Source organism: Zootoca vivipara, chromosome 9 (assembly GCF_963506605.1).
Source record: "Zootoca vivipara chromosome 9, rZooViv1.1, whole genome shotgun sequence".
Lineage (NCBI taxonomy): Eukaryota > Metazoa > Chordata > Lepidosauria > Squamata > Lacertidae > Zootoca > Zootoca vivipara.
The window spans coordinates 58,380,757-58,404,438 of record NC_083284.1 but is presented as its reverse complement, the minus strand read 5'-3'; the positions used below and the strand labels follow the sequence as shown (position 1 = coordinate 58,404,438).

General features: G+C 40.9%; 2 protein-coding genes across 9 annotated transcripts in view; one reads left to right on the top strand and one right to left on the bottom strand.

Annotated features, from left to right (window-relative positions):
* The window catches only part of MTUS1 (microtubule associated scaffold protein 1), a 126,003-nt gene extending 118,868 nt beyond the window's left edge, over window positions 1–7,135 (top strand). For all 8 annotated transcript variants that reach the window (XM_060278831.1, XM_060278833.1, XM_035112825.2 and 5 more), the window contains one exon: window positions 244–7,135. In XM_060278831.1, coding sequence (XP_060134814.1) covers window positions 244–460 — 217 coding nt within the window. In that variant the 3' untranslated portion in view covers window positions 461–7,135. The remainder of the gene's footprint in view (window positions 1–243) is intronic.
* PDGFRL (platelet derived growth factor receptor like) lies at window positions 3,333–23,682 on the bottom strand. Its single transcript, XM_035112834.2, has 6 exons — window positions 23,502–23,682; window positions 17,202–17,481; window positions 8,598–8,749; window positions 6,839–7,132; window positions 5,486–5,625; window positions 3,333–4,291 (listed from the first exon to the last, which is right to left on the bottom strand). Exons 1-6 carry the CDS (start codon window positions 23,557–23,559, stop codon window positions 4,103–4,105), a joined length of 1,113 nt encoding a protein of 370 aa, XP_034968725.1. The 5' UTR covers window positions 23,560–23,682; the 3' UTR covers window positions 3,333–4,102.

Sequence of the window (23,682 nt, the reverse complement as noted above, 5' to 3'; positions counted from 1 at the left end):
GAGAGCTGTGCTGCAACTCTCACCACCACCAACCATTGGCTATGTTGGCTGGGACTGGTGGGAGATTTAATCCAGCAACCATGTCTGTTAACTCTGGAGAAGGCTGTAGCTACCTGAAATCCTGAACAGAAACACCTTTGGGGAAAGAGGGTACACTGCAGCATATTGTTGGTAGTCCAACTTGTGACTTGCTAATACTCAACCTAGACAGTAACCGTCTGCTTTCTCTCGCTCTCATAACAGGCAACTTTCCACCGAACAGGCGGTTTTGCAAGAGTCTCTGGAGAAAGAATCAAAGGTAAATAAGCGCTTGTCAATGGAAAATGAAGAACTTCTGTGGAAGCTACACAATGGAGACCTGTGCAGCCCGAGAAAACTCTCCCCCAGTACTCCCCCAATGCCTTTTCAATCGCCAAGGAATTCAGGCTCCTTCTCCAGCCCGACGGTATCGCCTAGATGACACCACTGTGAACGAAGAGACACTCTCCATACAGGCATTTCATTTTTGGTCTGCAGAACTAAAAAACATGGATCGAGGGAGCAAAGAGCTATATTAGCTGCGTGTGATTGAAATATAACTGGAAATGACTGTCATGAGAAATGGCTGTAACGTAATGGGAGTTCATGGCTAGAACTCGAAACAGTGCATCTCCTTATTAAAAGAATACAAAAAGACTTCAGTGATAACTTCTCTGAACATTGTTGCACAAAGCACTTAAAAGAGCAAGGAAAGTCTTGTTCGGTTTTTTGCCTTTTTTCACCTAACTCTAGGGAGAAAAAAAATGCTCAGGGGCTTATAAATAAAAGATCACAACCTTTAATACGTTCCTTATTATAGACGCCTTGAGACGCTGAGAGTGGCATGAGTGAATTGAATGTATCACACGGTGAGTGTGTGATGTGTGTGTGATGCAGCCACCTTTGCTATGTATATTATAAAGGACGAAAGCTGAAGAATAAAGTGACATGTACTTCATGAATAAAATATTGCCATTATGCATGTTTCATCATAGATTTTTCCCTTCTCTGGGACTAAGGAAAAGCTGCCGCTTGTGCTCTATGTTTTTCCTTATCTCTCTGCTTCAGTTTAGTCAAAGGATGCTATTTTTATTTGATTTTTGTCATTGTCTGCCTACTTGCATAGTGGAATTTAAGATGAGACCGATAACCTCTCACAACACAAAATGTCATTCAAAATATTTTTAAGCTTCCTAGATAACTAGGTGGGGGGAAAAACCCCGTTCTTATATAGTTAATGTTCTTCCCTCTCCTTTTTTAAGATATCTGGTGGTAGATAGTTCAGACATGCAACCTTTCCAGGGTGACGACAGCTGTGGAGAATAATGGTTTGATTTGACTTGAGATCACAGGATAGGAAATATATATATATTCAGATGCTATGATTAGGATAGAACAAGAGGATTGGTTGTGTTCTCATAATGCACTAAGCCAAACAGCAAATGTGCAGGCTCCCAGGGAGGAGCCAAATGGCTAGAAGCTGCTCCCTAAGAGCCCACATGTTCATTCAGTTTTGCCTAGTCAAGGGTTTGGCTTAGCATTTTGTATGAATACAGCCTTTGTGTACAGCTGCCAGTAGCACTTCCTTGCATTGTGAAGAACAAACACCCCAAACTGATAACTTGTCGATGTGCACTTTAACCAATTGGCTGCAAGACTCTGCATTCCCCCATTTCATTGAGCATGAGATTTTCAGGAATCCGAAAAACAAACACTATTTTGCTGACATGATAGGTTGAAGATGTCTGTGTCATAGGCAACATTCAGTGCTGCATTACAAATCTGAAGATGACTCACTGCATGTCCGCTTCTGTTAATGACCTGTTCAACATGTATTCTTGTATGTACAAATGCATTCTTTATTATGGTTAAAAAACACTATCTCTGCTATCAGGTCTAGATGGGACTGTTAAGTGCTATGGCTTGGTAATGTAGTCATCACTCACACATCCAAGATGCACTGGTACCGTCATTTCTGTTGAATAATCAACTTGTTAATCAAAGTCTGATGAGATCATAGGGTTGTAGCTGATACGACGGTTGTGCAAGTGAGAGACTTCCACTTTTGCAACTGGACTTGCCCATCCTCTCCTTTCCACTGCTGCCCCCCAGTACCCTCAATCTGCTTGAGGGTTGGAGGCACTCTGGAGCAGATTTTCTGGGGGCACAGAGGGATGCAGGGTTGAGGAGTACAAGGGGAAGGCATGTTGCACAAGTGAAGACTGACCCACACATGCAGTGACAGCATTGGATTCAACCCATAATGGTTTGTAGCAAATATGTTGACAATTTGAGAGCTAGGTCTTGAGATATCCTCATAGCTGCCAAGTTACCCCTTTTTTTAAGGGATTTTCCCTTATGCTGAATAGGCTTCCTCGCGAGAAAAGGGAAAACTTGGCAGCTATGGATATCCTTGTCCCCTTTAATAAAACTGAAGGAGCACTGGGAAAAAAACGTTAATAAACTTTGGCTCCAACAGCAGAAGGTTTTTCGTTATTACTTACTGAAATACTACTCTGTAATATGAAAAATTTCAAGGATGAATTATTTTAATTTTACATTGTGTAACGTGTGCCTCCCCTGTGAAGCATTTTGCCTGCCCAAACCCATTTATGGCACTGTATGTAGCTAGAGATATCAGCACTTCTAAATAAACTGTTGTTCAGAGATTGATTTATATAACTATGAAAATCTGCTATAGGCTGAAACTTGGCTTAAAAGTATGACTTGGAGCAATTTCTTTGGCAAGGTCATATTTGATTATATGTACTTGAGTGTTGAAAATTAAAATAATTTTTTTTTACTGGTTCAAGACTCTTGCCTGTTTAGACATGAAAGCAAAAATACTGAGGCTAAAGAGATATTTTTACAGTTATAAGCATAACATCCACATTCTGAGCCATTTATACAGAAGAGGCTTCTGTTTTAGATTGACCTTGCGCACAGTAATAATAAGATTGAATAAGCTGCCACAAAGTGTTTCATCGAATCATCCGGCATTCTGTATTGCTCAAAACATACAGCTGCTTTAGAGGATAAAACTTATTAAAAGATGTTAGTTGTTTTTGTTCCCCTTCTACAGAGGCTGGATGAGTGCTTAATTCTAAATGCAGTTACCAATAGAAATTATTTGAATTCAATTTGAATTCTACATTTTCTTAGAATTCTTTTGGTGCTTGGTGTGATCAGCAAAAGACCTTCACACTGAACACTAAAACTAGATCCTTCTATGTAAACAGCTGAGTAACATGCAGTAAGTCATGCCCCCTATATAGATATAAGAAAACTACTTTTAATATTAAATCTACAAATGCTTAAAACTTGCAGAGTATTTTATTTGTTTGATACGTATTTTACAAACGACAACATCAACCATTTAGGCTGCAGCTGTCTATTATACCTAAAGATGGCATATTAAAACTCACATATATTGTACTGCAATTTCTACAAAACGTACAGCAATGACTAATTCTGCAGGGGGGATAAATTTTACAGCGCAAAATAAACATTACATTCCAAGCTACCAGGAGACATGTGCGTCTATGTTACAAGTGATATTTATTTACTTTTCATGTGTGCAAATTAAAGCGCAAGGCTAATTTTAGCGTTAACTTAGCTAGATTTTATCTCTTAATGACAAAAGAATATTGTGAGATTATGGCTTTGAAATGTATATTTCCTAAAAAGTGACCGGAGTTATATTTAATGCTTAGCATTTATATAGTGCTTTAGTGTTCGGAATGTGATGGAGACTTATTTTAGCACCCTTTTGCAACCAACCCTGTGTGGTAATTCAGTGTTTCCATAATGAAGATAGGGTGGTCATTTCTCTAAGGCCACTTTGAGTGGGAGAGGCAACACTGGGTGATGGATATTCTAGTTCCTGGCTCAGTTTCTAAGCCCTTGTGCTACACTTGCACAATAACCCTCATTTACAACCACATGCTTGCATTTGTGTTGCTCTAAGGTAAGAATGAATTATATTAAGATTTGTTTCCACTTATCTCAAGTTCTGAAGGCAAAGCTAGCCAGAAACAGTCCAGCAATACATTTCCTGTTCCGTCTTGTCCAAGAGCTCAATATGTCAGATGAGTTCAACATAGGCAGCTACTGTGGTCTGTCCTCGAAGGTTCTGAGCTATACAAATGTAGTTTCCACCATCAATGGTCTCAAAATCTTCAACAGTAATAAGGCTCTCGGAAATTCTCGTGGTGTGACCAATTCCTCTGTTGATCAGCCTCCAAGAGTCTTGGATAACCACAGGCCTTTCATACTAATGATTGGAAAACATTTAACATGAGATAGTAATCAGAAGCATTTCTGTAAACACAGTACTTAATTTTATTAACAGTAGTTTACTTGCTAGCGTAGGAGTTTTAATCTGAATGGCAGAGCTATTGCGGAAGATGCCGAAGCTGCTGGTTTTGCAATAAGAATCCCAGCTGTTCCCATACAATGAAAGATGTGTTTGCTGCTTCTAGGGCTGTCTTGTTTGTTTCTGCCCTTTTAATATGAAGAGGGAAATGTCCATTTAAGGCTGGCATCCCTTTGTATTCATGCCAGATAAAGATTACTTACTGGGGAATTTTAGCACCTATGTGTGACGTACAGCCAGATCCTACCTAGGCACGTTTAACTGGAAGTAAGGCCAGCAGAGTCTGACAGCAGATTACAGCCTTAATACAACATCCTCAATACTTCCGTAATTGTATTTTGTCTAGTTTAAACACCTTGGGGAAAACTGGTCCTATGATTTCTTTTGGGTTCGGGTACTTGGTATATAGCCGAGTCTGGGACTCACCAGTGTAAGGTGATCAAGGATGTAAAGATTTAAGTCTTTTAAATGCCATCTTTGAAAAGTTAATTGAATCCATGCAGTAGGCGGAACTTCAGACATTTGGTATGTAGTCATGCTATCTGTTTTGTCAAGACTTAAAGTGGTTTTAGTGGGATTTATGCATGAGAGATCATGGGGCAGAACTGTGCCACTTCAGGCACAGTTGTGGTAAAAATATTCAAAATATCCAAGCACCATATTGCAAAGGCACAACAGAATCTACCACCTCTCAAAACCAGAAAGAGGCTTTGGAACAAATTGCATTTTATCCTAATGCCCACTATCACCACACATAATGTAAAGCATATTCCTTGTCTACTCATGTAGTTAACTTTATAGTAGTCCTTTTGTTAGGCTTTTTGGGTACAGACTTATCCAAAACACGGATGGCCAATTTTGGGCCAAATCAGGCCTTTGTGTATAATCTTTCCAAGCTAAAAGTGGCAGGAAAAAAAGATTACCAGTCAACGTTACCCTCTGCCTGCATCGTCAAGACTTCAGCAACTTTGTAGCTAATAAGCTTTGTTTTCACGCCTTCCAAAAGTTCATGCTAGACTTATTTGCATGTTCATAATTTTCTATTTTGGTTTTTTTAAAAAAAGAGAAATAACAAAACAAGCAGCAGTTTACCTTTTGCCCTGGATAGATCCAATTAAACTCCACTTCTACATCTGGCTCCCCCAAAACTGTGCACAGAACACTGATATCATCACCACCTTCTGCCGTACTAGATGATGCTTTGATTGTAGTTGAAGGCGGGCCACTAGGGACTGGTTCAAAGAGATGGGCGAGAGACAATAAAAAGCGATTCCACATTTTTAATAGCCTACCGGGGTTGCAGATAGACCAGCTTGACTTGTAGAAATCAGCAAGTGAAACTTCCACAACATGGAAACCAAGATCACCAGCTGCTAATAGTTGCACTCAAGTTACTGACAACAACATTTACGCATAGCTGCCAAGTTTTCCCTTTTCTCGTGAGGAAGCCTATTCAGCATAATGGAAAATCCCTTAAAAAAAGGGATAACTTGGCAGCTATGTTTACGCAGGGAGTAGGAAAAAATATTGACAATTTAAAATTCTACTCAAAGCCGATTTTTAATTCATTATTGCTCAACCCCACCCAACAGACACACAACTCACAAATTAGCTGCAATTGCTGTTTGGGGGCAAAATTATTTGTGGGTGCAGATATATTACTGTAGTATTCTAAGGCTTCCCTTGGTTTTAAGTGTTCTTTAACATAGCTTGTGGAAAATGTAGGTATTGCATAAAGATAACAGAACTACTATCTTCCGCCTCAATTTCAAAGTAGATATATGCTCGAGGTTTGGAAAGTTTCACTATGCTGATAATTTTACTTGGCTGACTTCAGAAAACACACTTGAATGTGTTTTGCTTGTGGTGAAGTAGCCCGAGTAGTTTAGTATAAACATGAGTACCTAGGTAGTTCACCATAAGGTAAAACAAAGGTAAAGGACCCCTGGACGGTTAAGTCCAGTCAAAGGTGACTGTGGGGTTGTGGTGCTCATCTCGCTTTCAGGCCAAGTGAGCTGGCATTTGTCCACAGGCAGCTTTCTGAGTCATGTGGCCAGAACTGATGAAACCGCTTCTGGTACAACAGAACACCGCGGTGGAAACCAGAGCACATGGAAATGCCATTTACCTTCCCGCCACAGCAGTACCTACTGTATTTATTTACTTGCACTAGCATGCTTTTGAACTGCTAGGTTGGCAGAAGCTGGGACAGAGCAACAGGAGCTCACCACCGTCGCGGGTATTCAAATTGCCAACCTTCTGATCAGCAAGCCCAAGAGGCTCAGTGGTTTAGACCACAGCGCCTCCCGCGTCACCATAAACACAGATCACCACTGTGTTAACCTGTGTGGGAAATTACTCAGGGCCAGTTTAAAGCAGTGTGTCTGAGAGAGTACAGTAGAACTACTTTGATGTTAGACTGAGCCGTTCAGTTAGTTTTTTTACCTTCCACATAAAGCAACTGGTACTTGATGGAAATCTGAGGCGCTCCCCACGATTCTGCTCTGCAGTAAACCACTCCCTTGTGATCGGATGTTGGATGCTTATAGATAAAACCCTTCTTCACGTCATAAGTAATGCTGGTTCCATCCACTTGGATTTCTTCGGCTGGAAACTCCTGGTGCAATGAGACCTTCACTGACGGGCTGGTCACTCGGCAAGGAACTACCGCTGGCTTATCTGGGTTGAGGTAGACAACTTCAAAATAACTGGCAGAGGGCACAAAGAGCTCCCCTTTATCTGTATGAAGAAGCAAGGCAAATCATGCACAGTCATTACCATTTTAACCAACACCATAGCAAAAACATCAATAATGGGAGAAATGGTTTATTGGCAGAATTCTGATTTTGCCCAACAAGTAACCTTTAAGAGTAGTTTTATAAAAGAAAATGAAAGAACTAATTGAAATATATAATGGCTTCATTGCATCTCTAATTTGCGTGTCCCCTGTAAGCAAATGCCTGGTCTATCTCAGGGGTAAACAAACCGTTCTTGGGAGACTAATGAGCCTTGTGAAACACCCCCCCCCCCCAAAGCCACATGAAGAATGACATACATGAAAAGTGGATAACAAGTTGTCCAAGCCTGACCTAGTGAGAGAAGCAACCATAGTACCTCTGCAAGAATTATGTTTTCAGTTGTAATTTCAAATACTTAGCAATTGAATTTAAACACTAAGCCCCAAATCACTAAGCCTTTATTGAATGTGGCCATGTGCTCAGCAGGGCCTCTCAGACTGCAAATGCAGGCTCCGTAACACATTGCATGCAGTTTTAAAAGAATCATAACAGTGTATTTGCATCTTCCAGCATAAGTCTCTGAACGGTGACTGCATTTCTGAATTTTAAAAATAACCAGATCTTTCCAAACTGAGCTATTGTACTAACTTCACCACCTAGAATCCTCTACTTCTGATCAGAATCCGTACTGGTAAATTGCTAGGTTGGCAGGAGCTGGGACGGAGCAATGGGAGCACACTCCGTTCTGCAGATTTGAATTGCCTTTCTCGTGATCAGCAAGCCCAGGAGACTTGGTGATTTAGACCACAGCGCTACTCACGGCCCCAAATCCGTACCGATCATGATTTGTAGACTTGGTATCCTAGTTCAATCACCACTCTTTAGACAGTGCATTTTCACCTCACATTATTATATTGCTTATTCATTAGGGACACCTACCCCCCCCCCCAACCTGGTACCTGCCAGATGTCTCATCAGCTCCAAGCAGTGGTCAGGAAAGAAGTAGTCAAAAACTTACAGCTCGAGGAAGGCTGCATTAAGGGATGATGTGCATGCAGTGACTTTTTAACTTCATCCACTACTGCACACCTTAAATAACCACAATGCGGCTGACTGTAAATTTTTTATACAAAACAGACAGCAGGCACTAATTAACCATTCCTCTTTTTTAACTTGCTTTGATCTCCAATTAAATATTTTTACTGTGTAAACAAGCTTAAATAAGATAATGTATCACCAAAAGACGATGACTGATTGCAAACCCAAATACAGCAGTGCTAAGAAATGAACTGCTTTGAAAAATGAGCATGTAACTAATGAGCACAAAAGAGGTCATAATCTGCACTATCAGAAACACTTGCTGCCCACTCGATACAGGGATACCGTGAAGTGCAAAGATTGGGGGGGGGGAGATAGCATTAAGGAAGGACCTTTGTACCTTTGGGGGCAATGATCCATTCCATTACCTGCAAAAAAGATGTACGTTGAGCCCGTTTTGGTCTCATCCTTCTTGCAACTGTAGCCACTGCATTGCAGGAGCCAGCAGCTGTATTGACCAGTGTCTGCTGCAGTGGCATTTGTCAGAATCAGCTGCCCATATCTGTCATGTTGCCTGATGCTAGCAAGGACAAAGAGAAAGCACAAAGTCAAAGGTTATGGAGGACCGTTTCAGTCCAAGAGCTGCATTGGTTCATAGCCAAGTTTAATGGGGCAACATGCTAGTGGTGGGTGGGGTCAAAACGAAAGGGGATGTAGCCAGAGCTGAAACACACAGACACACATACATTCACTCTGCATGCATGCATACCGCTACATACATACATAGAGCACACACAGTCAGCACCAAGGCCTAGTTCACATGACACACCAAGTCAAGGTTTATAAATCAAGGTCCGGTTAACCATAGTTCAGAATGATGGTCTGAACTTGGCCCTAATGGCGCCAGTGCCAGGGAACTTCTACCTACTGTGCAAAAGGTGCGCCAGGAGCAAGAGCCACCACCAAGGTTGTAGCAGGGAGAAGTGGAGATGGGGACTTGGAGCCCATGTTCCTTCTCTTCAAGATACTAGCAACCAGTGTTAGAAACTGAGAAATAAAAGCCAGGAGCAAAATGGCACCTTAAACCTAGGTTATGGGCACAAGAACGGAATGTCTAGGCACGCTTTTTTTATATATAGCAAGAAGCTGAAAATGAATGAACTGCAGCTAAACTCTTATGTTCATTTTTCACATGGTCTAGTCCTCATCTGAAGACTGCAAAAAACGAAGCCATACTTCCCATGCCCACCCCCTTAATATTCTTATGGGGGTCCCTTCTCTAGTCCTCAGAGAGTAGCTAGAAGTGGGGAGGCAGAAAAGGGTCCTCCTTTCGTTCCAGCAGTGGCAGTTTTAATCTGAAATCTTAGGCGCAGTAATGCTCTCAGAGCTCAGAAACTGCTCACATTAATGAAATTCCATGTTGCAAAACGCTCCAAGAACAATGGGAGTTTTGAACGCTGGCAACAACAGAGGGAAGTGGACACAGGCCAACCTCTACTGCTGGACTTCAATATACAAAACACCCAGGCAAGGATGTTGGAGAATTCTAACAAAAACGGAAATGGTAGCAGAAACTGCCAATGTTTGGTTATTCATCACATGTTCAGAACTAAAATCAATCCAGTAGATACAATCAATATTCATTGTTGGTGTTGCTTTCAGCCCACACAATATAATTACTACCGTACCCGCCTCCCCTGCCATATGTATTGCATTTCCTTTGCACTGAAATGAATGGGATGGAATAACGTAATGACATAATGTAAAAACCAAGCACATTTACTCATCACATGTGGAAAGGAGAATGAGACATAGCACCACAGATGCTCCTAATTAAATGTCACTGGTTAATACTGTTGATGATATTGATTTATGGGATCAAAACCAGTGTTAGAAACACAGATATATAAATCTACGATTCTACATTGCTTGACTGTAGTTTGCTCTTACAACAATTCACTTGCCCCAGAATGCAAGAAGGAGAAACACACACACACAGTGAAAATAGTACAAACTATGGACTAAGGCAGAGCTTTATAAACTGTGACCCAAAAAACTCCACATAGTTGCAACTGGACCCACGCCAGCAGCAAAACGCGCCTGGCTAATTTCTAACACTGATCAAAACATAAATATTTTGCAAGTGTTTGCATGACCAAAGCAACAAATACCATCATACAATTTATTTCTGCTTCTTGGCTCTTGATATAAGAAAGCAAAGGTGATGTCAGTAAGATTGCATAGGGCAGCGTTCAGTTTTTCATGTCTTTTTCCAGGACACGTCCTCTTTTTCATGGGTAGAGTCATCACAGAGATCCATAGTTAAAAGTAGAAGTCGGCAAATGTGTCCTCTTTTTTTGCTCTTCAAAATATGGCAACCCTATGACATATGCCCTGGGCACTATATAAAAAAACTATTATTATTACTACTACTACTACTACTACTACTGTTATTTATTAAATTTCTATATTACAACTGAGGATTAAAGGGCAGTTTACAATAGAAAAACACAAACATGCACAACACAGCAACAAACAAAACCAACAACCCGCCCCTCAACACACACACAGTTTAAAAGGCTATATAGGTAGTTTAATTAGCCAAAGGCTAATTGAGAGGGTGTGGTCCTTAGGTTGGTTGAGATATCTAACGGGGTTAGATATGGTAATTTGAAGAGAAGATGATCTCTTTCCCAGTTGTGTCTCTATATATTCAGCACACAGGAAGAAGAAAATGGGGAGCAACCCCTCAGCTGTTTACTTGTGATTCTTGCTTGGCTCCTTGCTTACCTTTGGACCTCATGGGAAGGGGCTTGGCTGGTGGCAGCCATGGGATGAATACTTTTCATGAGCCCCTTTTGGGGAGCTAATTGAAAAGTGAATAATGTGATTGTGGTTTAGGAATACATGCCTGCAGAGAAAATTATAAGATATTCAATGCTGAGTATCTCAAATACAGAGCAGTTGTGCCTGAAGAATTTTGACTCCCCCCGTTATCACAGTCTGCTAAATATCGTTAGAGCACCATTGAATGAGGCAAATTAAGGTCAGAATTAATTAGCAAACCACAGTTTGATTGGCTCAACTCTCTCCACACAATAAGCTATCCATCAAACCCTCTACATATAAGCCATCCAGCAGTCAAAATAACCAAATAACTTCCTAAGAAAATCCATACTGTATCCCTAAGGAAGCTAAATAATTAGGACTTTGAAAGAAATCAATCTCTTCCAGAGTTTCCTTTCCACCAACATATGCCCTGATTCAGTTCATCCAAAGCAAAGCTAGTTCTATTCCGGAGATGCCAGCATATATTCCGGAGATGCCAACATATAAACCATACCGAGAAAAGTTGTCCAAATACCTATACAACCTGGGATCTATTTTTGAAATGTTAGTTCCCATGAAGAACCCATTAAGTAGCACAAGATAAATTCATATGTAGATGTATCAGTACTATACAGTGGTACCTCTGGTTGCAGACAAGATCTGTTCCGAAAAATCCGCAACCAGAGCGGCATTTCTGTGCATGCGTGAAATGTGCAGAACGGTTCTGCATGTGTGGCGAAACCCGGAAGTAAATACTTCCGGGTTTGCCGCGTTCTTAACCTGAAAAAATGCAACATGAAGCATTCGCAAGAAGAGGTATGGCTGTACATGAAAGCCTAGGTGTGCTTTTTAATTTTAGGCAAACATTGTGCTAACACGGAGTTTGATGTTGGGTGAAACTTTAAAAAATCATAGAAATTTCAGGGGGGGGGGCCTTTTAAAGGTAAGTTTCTATCTCATATGCTAGAAAGCCAGATGTACATGAAAAGTTTCTACCACTTCGGACCACAGTTTCAGAGCCCTGCTGCATAGTTTATTGTCTCTCCCACTGATTAGCAGAAGCATTAAGATATTATGCAAAACAAACAAGGAAATATACTTAATATGCACAATTTAGACACATTGCAGAATTCAGTTTTCTCACTCCAAAATTTAGATTACTGTGGTATAAAATTTCCATTTAAAAGCAGAGTATTAAAAAAACCCAGCCTTGGCCATATCAGTAGCTACCAGCTTCTGATATCTAAATTATGTGCAGCCTAATCCTATGCTTATTTACTTAGGTAGGGTCTCAGCAAGTTGATCGTTCTGAAACCAGTTCATTGGACTTCAGTGTTAATCTGAAAATGGTTCGAATTTCTGGCGCAAAGGGTTTGAACTGCAACGGTCTGAGGAGAAGAAACAGAATGGTATCTGAGTTGTTTGTTTGTTTGTATCCATCAACACAAAAAGCCAGCTTTAATAGAGGTCTTAGTTCCTTAGGTCATTAAAACAGCCTGCAACCCCCTGCTGATTAATCTGTTGTATCGGCAACTGTCTAGGATGCTAACTGTTTTCTGATTAGCCTGCTCTCCTCTTTAAATGACAGTAGCTCAATTCAGAACTTCTTGCACAAGACCAGATGGTCCCGCTGTGCTGGCATTATGGATATACTGTCTGCTTGAGACTTACTACCCTTCGCCACTCCTTGAGAAGGCATAAGGTTGGGTGCAAGTCTGCAGCTCAACAGCATGTATCCAGAGACACATTTGTTGTTTTGCATGAGTGAGGTACACAGTGGAGAATTAACCACCTATGAGTTCTTTCTCAAACATTTACATTTCTGTCAGAGGCTAAAACAGTTGACTAAAGCTTGCTTCCTGGTAATGAATGCTTTGTAAGTCAAAAGCTTGCATGTTTACCAAGAAAGTTGGAATAATAAGAGATACCCCTTAATCTGTTTTCTATGCCCATGAAGATTGCCTTAATTGGTGATGAGCTTATCAAAGCATTGTATGTACAGCAGATCCTGAAAAACAGGTGCATAAATTTCAGACACATCCCTTTCTTTCTCAATGCAAGTATGTCGCTAGAGAAATGCAAAATGTGGCAATTGGCAGAAACTGCTCCAGTTGCAGTCCGTGATGCCTAATCTTCTAAAGACTGAATGAATGAATGAACAGAACATTAATAAGAAAAGAAGTAGCACTTATATGGAGAATAAAGATGGAGGAAACAAAATTAATCCTCACAATATTGATAAAATATGCCATAAAGCAAATTAATATTACACCCTTGCATATTCATTTGACTAATGTCACTATTTACAGGAAACAGGCACCAAATGACTAGATGCTGACAAGTACAGCATCTGAAGACCACTTTAGCAGTCGTCAGAAGTAGCACACATTGAAGCAGACCATTGGAATAATAGCTTTGCAATCCAGACAGACAGATGTGGAAGAAGACATCCCAGAATAAAGACCACATCTGCACCATACATGAAAAGCTCTCTTTTACCAAGTTAGCAGTCATGGCTTCCCTCCCAATAATCCTGGGAACTGTAGTTTAAAGTGCTGTGAACTGTAGCTCTGTGAGGAGTAAACTACAATTCCCGGGATTCTTGAAGAAAGGCATGACTGTTAAAAGTGATAAAAATGTGTTTTTAATGGATTTGAGGATGTGACCAAAGACTCATAGTCACCACTTCAAACAAGTTGACAAATACCAACTTGAAAGGAGGGCAGCTGCAGTAACTTGGCGTTTGTAGGTTAACAGATCATATGCTTAAGGAGTAAACCTTGATGAACATATATTAATCACCCTATAGTAGAGTATCATCCTGCATTTATGCTTCTGAGGGCTACCCAGTTCTGCAAAGGCCAAGGGTAGATTCTAATCATTGGTTTGCAGGTTGAATATCACGTGCTGCCAATCTATATCATCACACAAATTGTATGTGCAAGTAGTTACTGAAGTAAGAACACAAGGATACTGTAACTAAGGAAATAGAGTCAAGGGCAGTTTCCCTATCTTGATTGAGATGTAGCCAAAACTACAAGGAGATGAAGGGTTTCGCCCTCACAGACTCTGGGAGAAAAGGTACTATTACAAACAAGAGTGATGAAATTCTTGATATGGGAGCTTGGAGATTTCTTAGTGCTGAAAGAAGCAAACAGATCAGATATGTTATTAGTGTCATCAGTTCTTGCTGAAGAACTAGTAGTGATGATGTCAAATCAGCTTAATACCTCTTTGCAACAGAAAAATGCAGCCCAACACCACAAGCTCTGAATGACCTGGGAAACAGTGACAAAGACGATATGCACACCATCAGCATGATAAGAGATGGACATCCTAAATGTTGCTTCTGGGTTTTTTTTGGAGACTGCCTTCTGTTCAGACCACTTTTGTGACAGAAAGCCTGCTTATAATAACAACCCAAACCAGGGCCATTATAGCCCTTGAACAGTGGGATATTCTGTTAAGATTCCACCCCCACCCCCAAACTCGCAATAGTATTATGGTATAAGTTTGGCAGGCCATAGTCTACTTCATCATGTACATGGAATGTCCTCGAGTTGTAAGGTACACAGGGGTGCAGAGAGAGAAAAGGAGCAGCGGCGTCAGAGGGACATGAAGTACCAAAAATAAACACGGGGATAATTACAATGAAGTTTAGATGTCTGCAAAGTAATTAAAGTGACCATTCACAATGCAATGTAGATAAACATCCTGGCATTTGTAAGTTAATAAAAACATACAGGAGATCTAGTTCACAATTATAACTTTGTTAGCACTTATGATGCCACAAAACTTTTTACTGCAGCAGACTAATATGGTTACTAACATGGGGAAACCCAGCCAGATGGGCAGGGTATAAATAATAATAATAAATTATTATTATTATTACTACTCCAATCGTTCCCTGAGGAGAGGGATTGATTGTTAAACTACTCTGGGAACTATAGCTCTGGGAGGGGAATAGGGGTTTCCTTACAACTCTCAGCACCTTTAGAAAACTACATTTGAAAGTTTAGTATTTTAAATGGGTAGCCAAATGCTGAGACTACCGAAGTACTAAAAAATACTACTGAGTCCTCATTTCTATTTTACCATATCCTTCCAGGACATCAAGCCTTGGAAAAAAAGATCTTCATTTGTCAAAGTACCTCGCTTACTTTTACAGTCAGGCATTTCGGCATAATACTACACAAACCCATTAAAAGTACAGTCAGTTCTGCCTTTACATACGGTACTTATTAACTGCCTCTGGTCAAGACTATGTGACAATAATATTTCTAGTGAAATCTGCCATCTAGTGGTCATATATGTTGCAGCTCAGTTAACTGCATAATAAAAACAAGACCATTTGGAATAATTGCAATACAGTCATAGAATCATAGAATCAGAGAGTTGGAAGAGACCACAAGGGCCATCCAGTCCAACCCCCTGCCAAGCAGGAAACACCATCAAAGCATTCTTGACATATGGCTGTCAAGCCTCCGCTTAAAGACCTTCAAAGAAGGAGACTCCACCACACTTCTTGGCAGCAAATTCCACTGTCGAACAGCTCTTACTGTCAGGAAAGTCGTCCCTCTGGATACGTAAACTTCGGCTTGGGAACGTGGCAAACCCACATGTGCAGAAGCGGCGCCTCCAGATATGGACTTTTCAGGTTGCTGATAGACCCCCAGAATGAATTAAGTTTGTATCCAGAGGGTCCACTGTACTGTACTGCATCTGGCCGACTAATGTATTTTCTAACTTGAGTGTGATAGAAGTTCATCAGAGATAGAGGGATGTTGCATCTTGGAAAGGGATGGCATTTTCTGGCTACCAAGGTCTGTAAAACCTCAAACACTTCTTCCATGCCATTATTTAAATTACATTTCAGAGTAATTGGTACTTGTAGCAAAAGCCACAACATCTATGGCAATGAATTATATGAGCTTTCTTAAAATCATTATCCCAATGTAAGATACCAATCACTATAAACACAAATAGTGCTAACCATATATATCAACGTTTGACTTACACATTTTATTATTCTGCAATGTATTCATTTATTTCTAATAGTAATTAAAATTTGGTGACTCTCCTAGGGAATCACCCCCCCCCCAAAAAAAAATGTTCACGGTGAGGAACATAACTTAGATAGGGGCCCTTGTCACGCAGCTAAATTTCATCTACACTTCTATCTTAAGAATGCTATTCTGTGTAGAAAACCCTATCTTGCAACAGCAGGTGCTGGATGTATCTAGAAAAAAGCTTACTTCACATAGTTTGCAATATGGCAAGCTAAAAGTAATTACAAATAAAGACTACTTTCCTAATCTAGTCTACAATGTTAACAAAACATTCTCCTCTTGTGATAACATCTACCTTTTATTGTTATGTATTTCTTGGGCAGATGGGAATATACCCAATAAGAAGCTTACATCTGAGTTAGAAAACTAATTTTCTGTAACCCACGCGTGTGAAACAAGACTACCGCTGCACTCCTAAATCCATTCAGAAGTCCTAATGAATTATTTGGACTTACTTCTGGATAAATATGCACATGATAGCACTACAGCTACAATTCTTTCAACAAAGAAGTTTCCAGATATTACATCTGAGCAAAAGCCCCTGTCCCCTCTATTAAGCTTGAGTTCTGTTCTAGGTGAAATTCTCTATGGAAACTGAACACTGGCAATGGTCTGTCATAAATCCTTCTTCTGGTCTGAAATCTTTTCCCCTTCTCTATACATTCCAATAAGGGACCCAGGTGGCGCTGTGGTTAAACCACTGAGCCTAGGGCTTGCTGATCCGAAGGTCGGCGGTTCGAATCCCTGTGATGGGGTGAGCTCCCGTTGCTTGGTCCCAGCTCCTGCCAACCTAGCAGTTCGAAAGCACGTCAAAATGCAAGTAGATAAATAGGAACCGCTACAGCGGGAAGGTAAACGGCGTTTCCATGTGCTGCTCTGGTTTGCCAGAAGCGGCTTTGTCATGCTGGCCACATGACCTGGAAGCTATACGCCGGCTCCCTCGGCCAATAATGCGAGATGAGCGCGCAACCCCAGAGTCGGTCACGACTGGACCTAATGGTCAGGGGTCCCTTTACCTTTACCTTTTATACATTCCAATATATTTTACCAAAGGGACATCAACATTTGCATTGATTAAAAAAAACAGTAAAGTTTGGGCATAACTTTATTCCTTTCCACCTTTCAAAGTCTTACCTGACCCTGTTGTGATCTGAAGGATGGCTCCATTCAATTTTATTTCCTTTACACCGCAGTTCTAAATTTTGTCCTGCAGACAAGCTCAGAGTAGCAGCAGGTTTCTGAAAACGCCCCTTATCCATCACTTGTATCATTATGGAATGGATCTTTGGAGAAGCATCTGTGGATTCTCTCTCCTTTAGTTTGGGAGTTTTGGGTTTTACTTTTTTGTTAGCGGGTTTAATCCTGTTTTCTCCTGGTTCCTTCGCACGCTTGTTCTTTGCAGGCTGACCAATAGCTATCACAAGAGAAGAAGAAGAAAACATCATGCTCTATTTTGGGTACAAAATTTTTCCTGAAAGGGGTTTTTCACCTCACATATGGAAAGGAATCTAGAATATCCACAGTATTGACATAGGATTAGCATTTGTTACCAATTTATTTTAAATAGGCCAAGACAGCACGGAGGGCTTTTGTGTGTATATACATCCTGTTCCAATTTTTGTTAGTTCAGGATGCTCACCAACAGGCAATTTTAAAATCTGCATGGATTTAAATTAACACATGCAAATAAGCAATTACTAGGATTAGGTCTTCCCACGGGATAAAATGACACTTCTGTGTATAATCAATTATCTTTGCCAGAAGCTACTACTCTTAGTCAGCATTCATTTGAACACATAGTTGTAGAAAGAACAGCTGAGGGAATCGGTATATTCTCTCGATTATTGATTATTCCACAAGATACCCTGAAGCAATTCCATTGAGTAGCATAGATACTGAGAAAGTGGCTGAGGCTTTGATAAATTATATGAGCAGGCTAGGATTTGCAAGTGAGATTGTAACGGATTTAGGAACATCTTTTACCTCACGTTTGATGAAAAAACTGTGGGAGATGTGTGGGATTCAACATATAACATCAACGCCTTATCACCCTGAGACCAATGGTTTAGTGGAAAGATTTAATGGATCATTAATTAGGATCCTCAAAGCGTACGCAGCTGAGAATCCTAACAATTGGGATAGGAAATTGCAACCTATGCTGTACGCATATCGCGACATACCTCAAGAGAGCACCGGGTTTAGTCCATTCGAGTTGTTGTTAGGACGAAAAGTTAAGGGGCCGTTAGACTTGCTAAGAATGAATTGGGAGGAAAATCCGGAACAAGATCCAAAAACAGTACTAGATTACATGTATGATTTGCAAAACACTTTAAAAAGATCACTAGAGATAGCTGGGGAAAATCTCAAGGCTGCACAAACAAAACAAAAGACTTGGTATGATAAGAAAGCCAGGGAAAGAACGTTTGAACCCGACAGTGAGGTGTTGTTATTGAGACCAATTAGAGGGAACAAAATGCAACTGGCATGGGAAGGACCTTATAAGATAGTGTCAAAATTGAGTGAAGTGAATTATGTCATCCAAAAAGGAGAAGAAGGGCGGAAGGTAGTACATGTAAACATGTTAAAGCCATATTTTAGGTCTGAATGCTGGACGTTATATGCTTTGAAGGAAGATCCAGAAGAGACTGAAATAAAATGTTGGGAGGGGATTGGGGAGCAACAGTGTACTTTAAAAGAAATAAAAATGGCTCCTACACTAACCCCACAACAGCAGGTAGAGGCTACCAAGATCCTGCAAGAATATGCCAGTATTTTCAGTAACACTCCGGGGAAAGCTAAGGGAGTGGTGCACTGTATTGATACCGGGGATGCAAAGCCAATTGCTATAAACCCTTACAGAATAATTGGGGAGTATGTGAATAAAGTAAGCAAAGAGGTCAGGGAGATGCTGAAAGCGGGAATAATAATCCCATCAGAAAGCCCCTGGGCGGCCCCCCTAATATTAGTAGAGAAACCAGATGCATCATTGAGAGTTTGCCTGGATTTTCGGAAATTAAACCACGTGACGAAGGCAGATGCATATCCAATGCCACGTTTAGATGATCTAATAGAGGTGATAGCCCAATGTCAGTATATCACCTGTTTGGACTTGACAAAGGGGTACTATCAAGTACAAATGAATCCTAAAGACCAAGAAAAGACAGCTTTTAGAAGTCCACTAGGGTTGTTTGAATTTACTGTCATGCCATTTGGGTTAAAAAATGCACCAGCAACATTTCAACGGCTGGTAGATAAAATCCTGAATGGGTTAAGAACATTCACGATGGCGTATATAGATGATATTGCTGTATATAGTCCAACTTGGGAGAGTCACAAGGAGCATTTAAAGGAAGTGTTCTCCCGAATTAAGGAGGCTGGCCTGACAATCAAAGCTAGTAAATGTCAGATAGGAGGCTCCACTATTAAATACCTGGGACATATGGTAGGAGGTGTGATGAAGCCTTTAGAAACTAAAGTGAATGACATTGCCACCTGGCCTACACCTACCTCCAAAAAGAAAGTTAGAGCCTTCCTAGGACTAGCTGGATATTATCGAAAGTTTATACCGGCATTCAGTGAGATAGCAGCCCCTTTATCTGATTTAACCAAGAAGAAAGAGCCAGACAAGGTGCAGTGGACGCCGGAGTGTCAGAAGGCCTTTGATGCTTTAAAAAGTGCCTTAACATCTGGACTGGTCCTCGTGGCACCCAATTATGAGAAGGAGTTCACCATCTACACAGATGCGTCCAACACCGGGATCGGGGCCGTGCTGTGTCAACCAGACGAGAAAGATGACCTGCACCCAATCACCTTCATCAGCAAGAAGTTGCTTCCAAGAGAGAGACATCTATCAACCGTGGAACGGGAGTGCCTTGCGATCTACTGGGCTTTGCAGAGACTCCGGCCGTATGTCTGGGGCCGGAAATTCACCCTATGTACGGATCATTCACCATTACTGTGGTTGAGGACAATGAACAATAACAGTAAGTTAATGAGGTGGGCCCTCCAACTACAAGACTTTAATTTTACCATAAAAACTGTAAAAGGGTCCTTGAACACCGTGGCGGATGCCTTGTCCAGGAGACCGGAGGGAGAGGACTGAGTGGACATTGAAAAAAAAAAGTTGTTTTATGCATTTAGAAGTGGTATGTATATGTGTATATTTGGATGGGAGGAGGTAAAGGTAAAGGTATAAATGTTGTATTTTGAACTATTGTTGTTTGAACAGGAGAGTAACTGTGAGAAGTTAACCCTCCTGTTTCAAACTTAATTAAGGGGGGAGGTATGTGGCGTTTCACCTCTAGAGGGCCTAGAAGGGGTTAAGTTGCAAGGGAGGGAAACGACCAATGGGAGCTCTCCAGCCAGAAGCAGGGTGTATATAGAGAGAAGCAGGCAGGCAGGAGAGGGAGATGAGGAGAGAGTTGAGAGAGTTAGATGAGAAGAGAGTGAGTTAGATGAGAGGAGCTGGTGAGAAAATAAGAGCTGGTTATTATTGTGGTGGCTGTTAAATAGTGAGATAGACAGGATATAGTGTTATGAGTTTAGTGATAATTATTATTAGTTATATTTAGAGGTAATAGGCCGGTAATTCATATTTAGAGGTATTAGGCCGGTATAGGAACCATCTGTGATTTTGAAACCGTTTAAGCTTTGTACAGTAACCAATACGCATAAGAACATTCAATAAACCATCTTGTTTTATTTTACTATATCCTGGTCTGAGGTCTGTGAGTGATTGAGAGTATTTGTTTGTCGTTGGCACATCACCAATAGACCGTCAAACGTCCGGGGGTGATGTGCAGGTCATAAAATGACACTTCTGTGTATAATCAATTATCTTTGCCAGAAGCTACTACTCTTAGTCAGCATTCATTTGAACACATAGTTGTAGAAAGAACAGCTGAGATTATAGGTTTGGAAGCTGGCTTAGAATTTTACAAAACTAAACTTGGTTTGTGCATGTAAAACTACTTGTAATCCTTAATTCTAATGTTTTTCCAGGTAATATATTCCCCTTTTAATTAGTACTGTATTATCCTTGTGCTAGTGCCTATAAATGATTCCATGGGGAAATACTGTGTTTTGGAACAGAAACACAAATTTCACCTGCAGTGACTGATCTAAGCAAGCTCATTCATGTATTGTTGGTTACTTGATACTGTGAGAAATATGCCTATTTGACAATCAAGTTGAACAAGGGCCACAGAGCAGGGTGGGAGTGCACATCTGTACTGGGCCTCAAGCTACCAGGTTTCATTTCTTAAAAAGACAACAAGAAGGAATTTCCTGGTTCATTTTGAAGATGGTATTCGGGCCTCCTCAGGGTAGATATGTCACCCTAATTTTAGTCTCTAGAGTCAAACAATTGAGAAGGACTGCCTGGTTCATTATGAAACTCCCCCACCCCCCACATGTTCCCTAGTAGAACAAAAACAGGAGAGAAATTCAGTATTTTAGTTCAGCTGTGACTGGACAGTAGCATGCCCACCCAATAGCAAAAGCAGCATGCTGTTTCCAACCAAGGTTTAATTTCATGCAAAAAATTGACACCCCCCCTGAGTATACAAGCATTAAGAAAATCATATCTATTGTTGGTATATACATCTTTCAGGGCATTGCAGTTGCCCAGTTGATGTAATCCAGTTTCCTTAAAAAATATGTAGGGGTACTCTCATTTTCCTACCTGCCACCAAACTCAGATTCACAAAATGTGATTAAATTCTAATTAAGACCTGTATGTGCTGAGCTGTGTGCTAGATATGTCTAGTGCCTTGGAATTAGCAAGTGTCCAAAGCTGTAAGGGCTGGAGTCAGACATAGGCCAGGAACAAAACTGAATCACCTGAGGCCAGTGAAGTTAACTTTTTATTCAAGGAAACGCTTCTTTGAATTAATTATGAGTTACTGATGTTGCTTAAATGTTTAATTAGGATTGGCAGTTATTTTAGTTTGGGTATAACAGTAAACTGTTTATTATTGTTATTGGTTTCTATTGATTTATTGCTTTGTTTGTTGTTTGCATTGGATATTTTGTTTTTTAATGTTTGATGCTTTGTTGTGGTTTTTTGTATGTTGTAAGCAGCCCAGAGTGGCTGGGGGAACCCAGCAAGATGGGCGGGATAAATTTTTAAACAATATTTATTATTTATTATATTTATTATTATTATTATTATTATTATTATTATTATTAGGGGGGAGGCAAAAAGACCTCAGCCCCTAGGAGTGGTGCAATGGTTAGAACACCAGACTGAGCCTAGACACCCATATTCAATACAAACATGCACCCAGAACCAAACTGATTTAATCTTTCTCTCAATACCCTGTTTCTCATATTTTAAGACACACCCATAAAATAAGCCATAGCAGGATTTTTAAGCATTCAAGGAATATAAGCCATACCCCGAAAATAAGACATAGTGATAGGCGCAGCAGCAATGCTGGCCGCAGCAGCAGGAGGAGGAAAAAAATAAGACATCCCTTGAAAATAAGCCATAGTGTGTTTTTTTGAGGAAAAAATAAATATAAGACATGTCTTATAATATGAGAAACACGGTACATATCAGATATGGAGCATGACCACAGCAGAACAGTTTAACGTCCTGCAACTCAATCTCAAAATTAATCCCCCAAAATAGTTTTGGTAGACATTTCTTGCAATGTGACAATATTTTCTGCACCAAGTATCACAGACAGGCAAATAATATTCCTCAAGTTACCTGGATTGGACATTTGGGCATCCTAACCAACTATTAAAACTCGTGTGAAGTTATTATCAGATACGAGTCCCTTTGATGCTCACGTGGAGCTTTAAATGCACGACTGTGCCAGGCTTTGCAAACACCGATTGATCATCTCTTCCACTGGTGAAAATCGCAAATTTTACCAGGATGCTTTACGCCGTTACCCTACTTTACCTCTAACTTCGAACCTTAATACATTATTACATTAAAGTAACACCATGCGATATTCCACAACATATTAAAACCTTAATTTTTTTTTAAAAAAAACAAGTTTTGGGGTTTGTTGGTTTGCTTTCAAAGCTATGTGTGTGAGCTATGCTGAGCAGCACAGTCCTGTGGTAACTAAATGGGGTGTGGAGAAAAACAGAATAAAAAAACCCCACGTCCAAATTCTCAGCATTCTTTCCCGGGGCGAGGAGGGGTGGCAGCAGCAGCAGCAGCTATAACGGACTCCATTAATCTGAAGCACACTTGCTTAGCCAGGAGAAGGAGGCGCTCTGCCAAGTGGCGGGAAAGGCGGCAGAAACTGGGGGGGCGGCAGTTCTCCCTCGCCCCTCAAAAAGTTTTACAAGTGTGGCGTGGCACGGGATACACGCCATGGGGTGGGGTGGGGGGGCTTAAAGGGTGTTTTTGAAAGGGATGCTGCTGAGCGTTGGAAGGCGGTGGGGCGCGCAAGACACGCAGCAGCGACTCACCATTTTGCAGCGTTTGGTGGAACAGCAGGAGCCCCAGCAGCAGCAGCCATGGCTTCATAGCGGGAAGGAGAGAAGTTGGCCGGCGAAGGGGCCCGTCGTCAGCTCGGGAGGGCGGGAAAGCAGCGTCGGCGGGAGGAGGCCGAGGCAGGCGGCCCGGCTCGACTGAGGCGGTTGTGGTGGA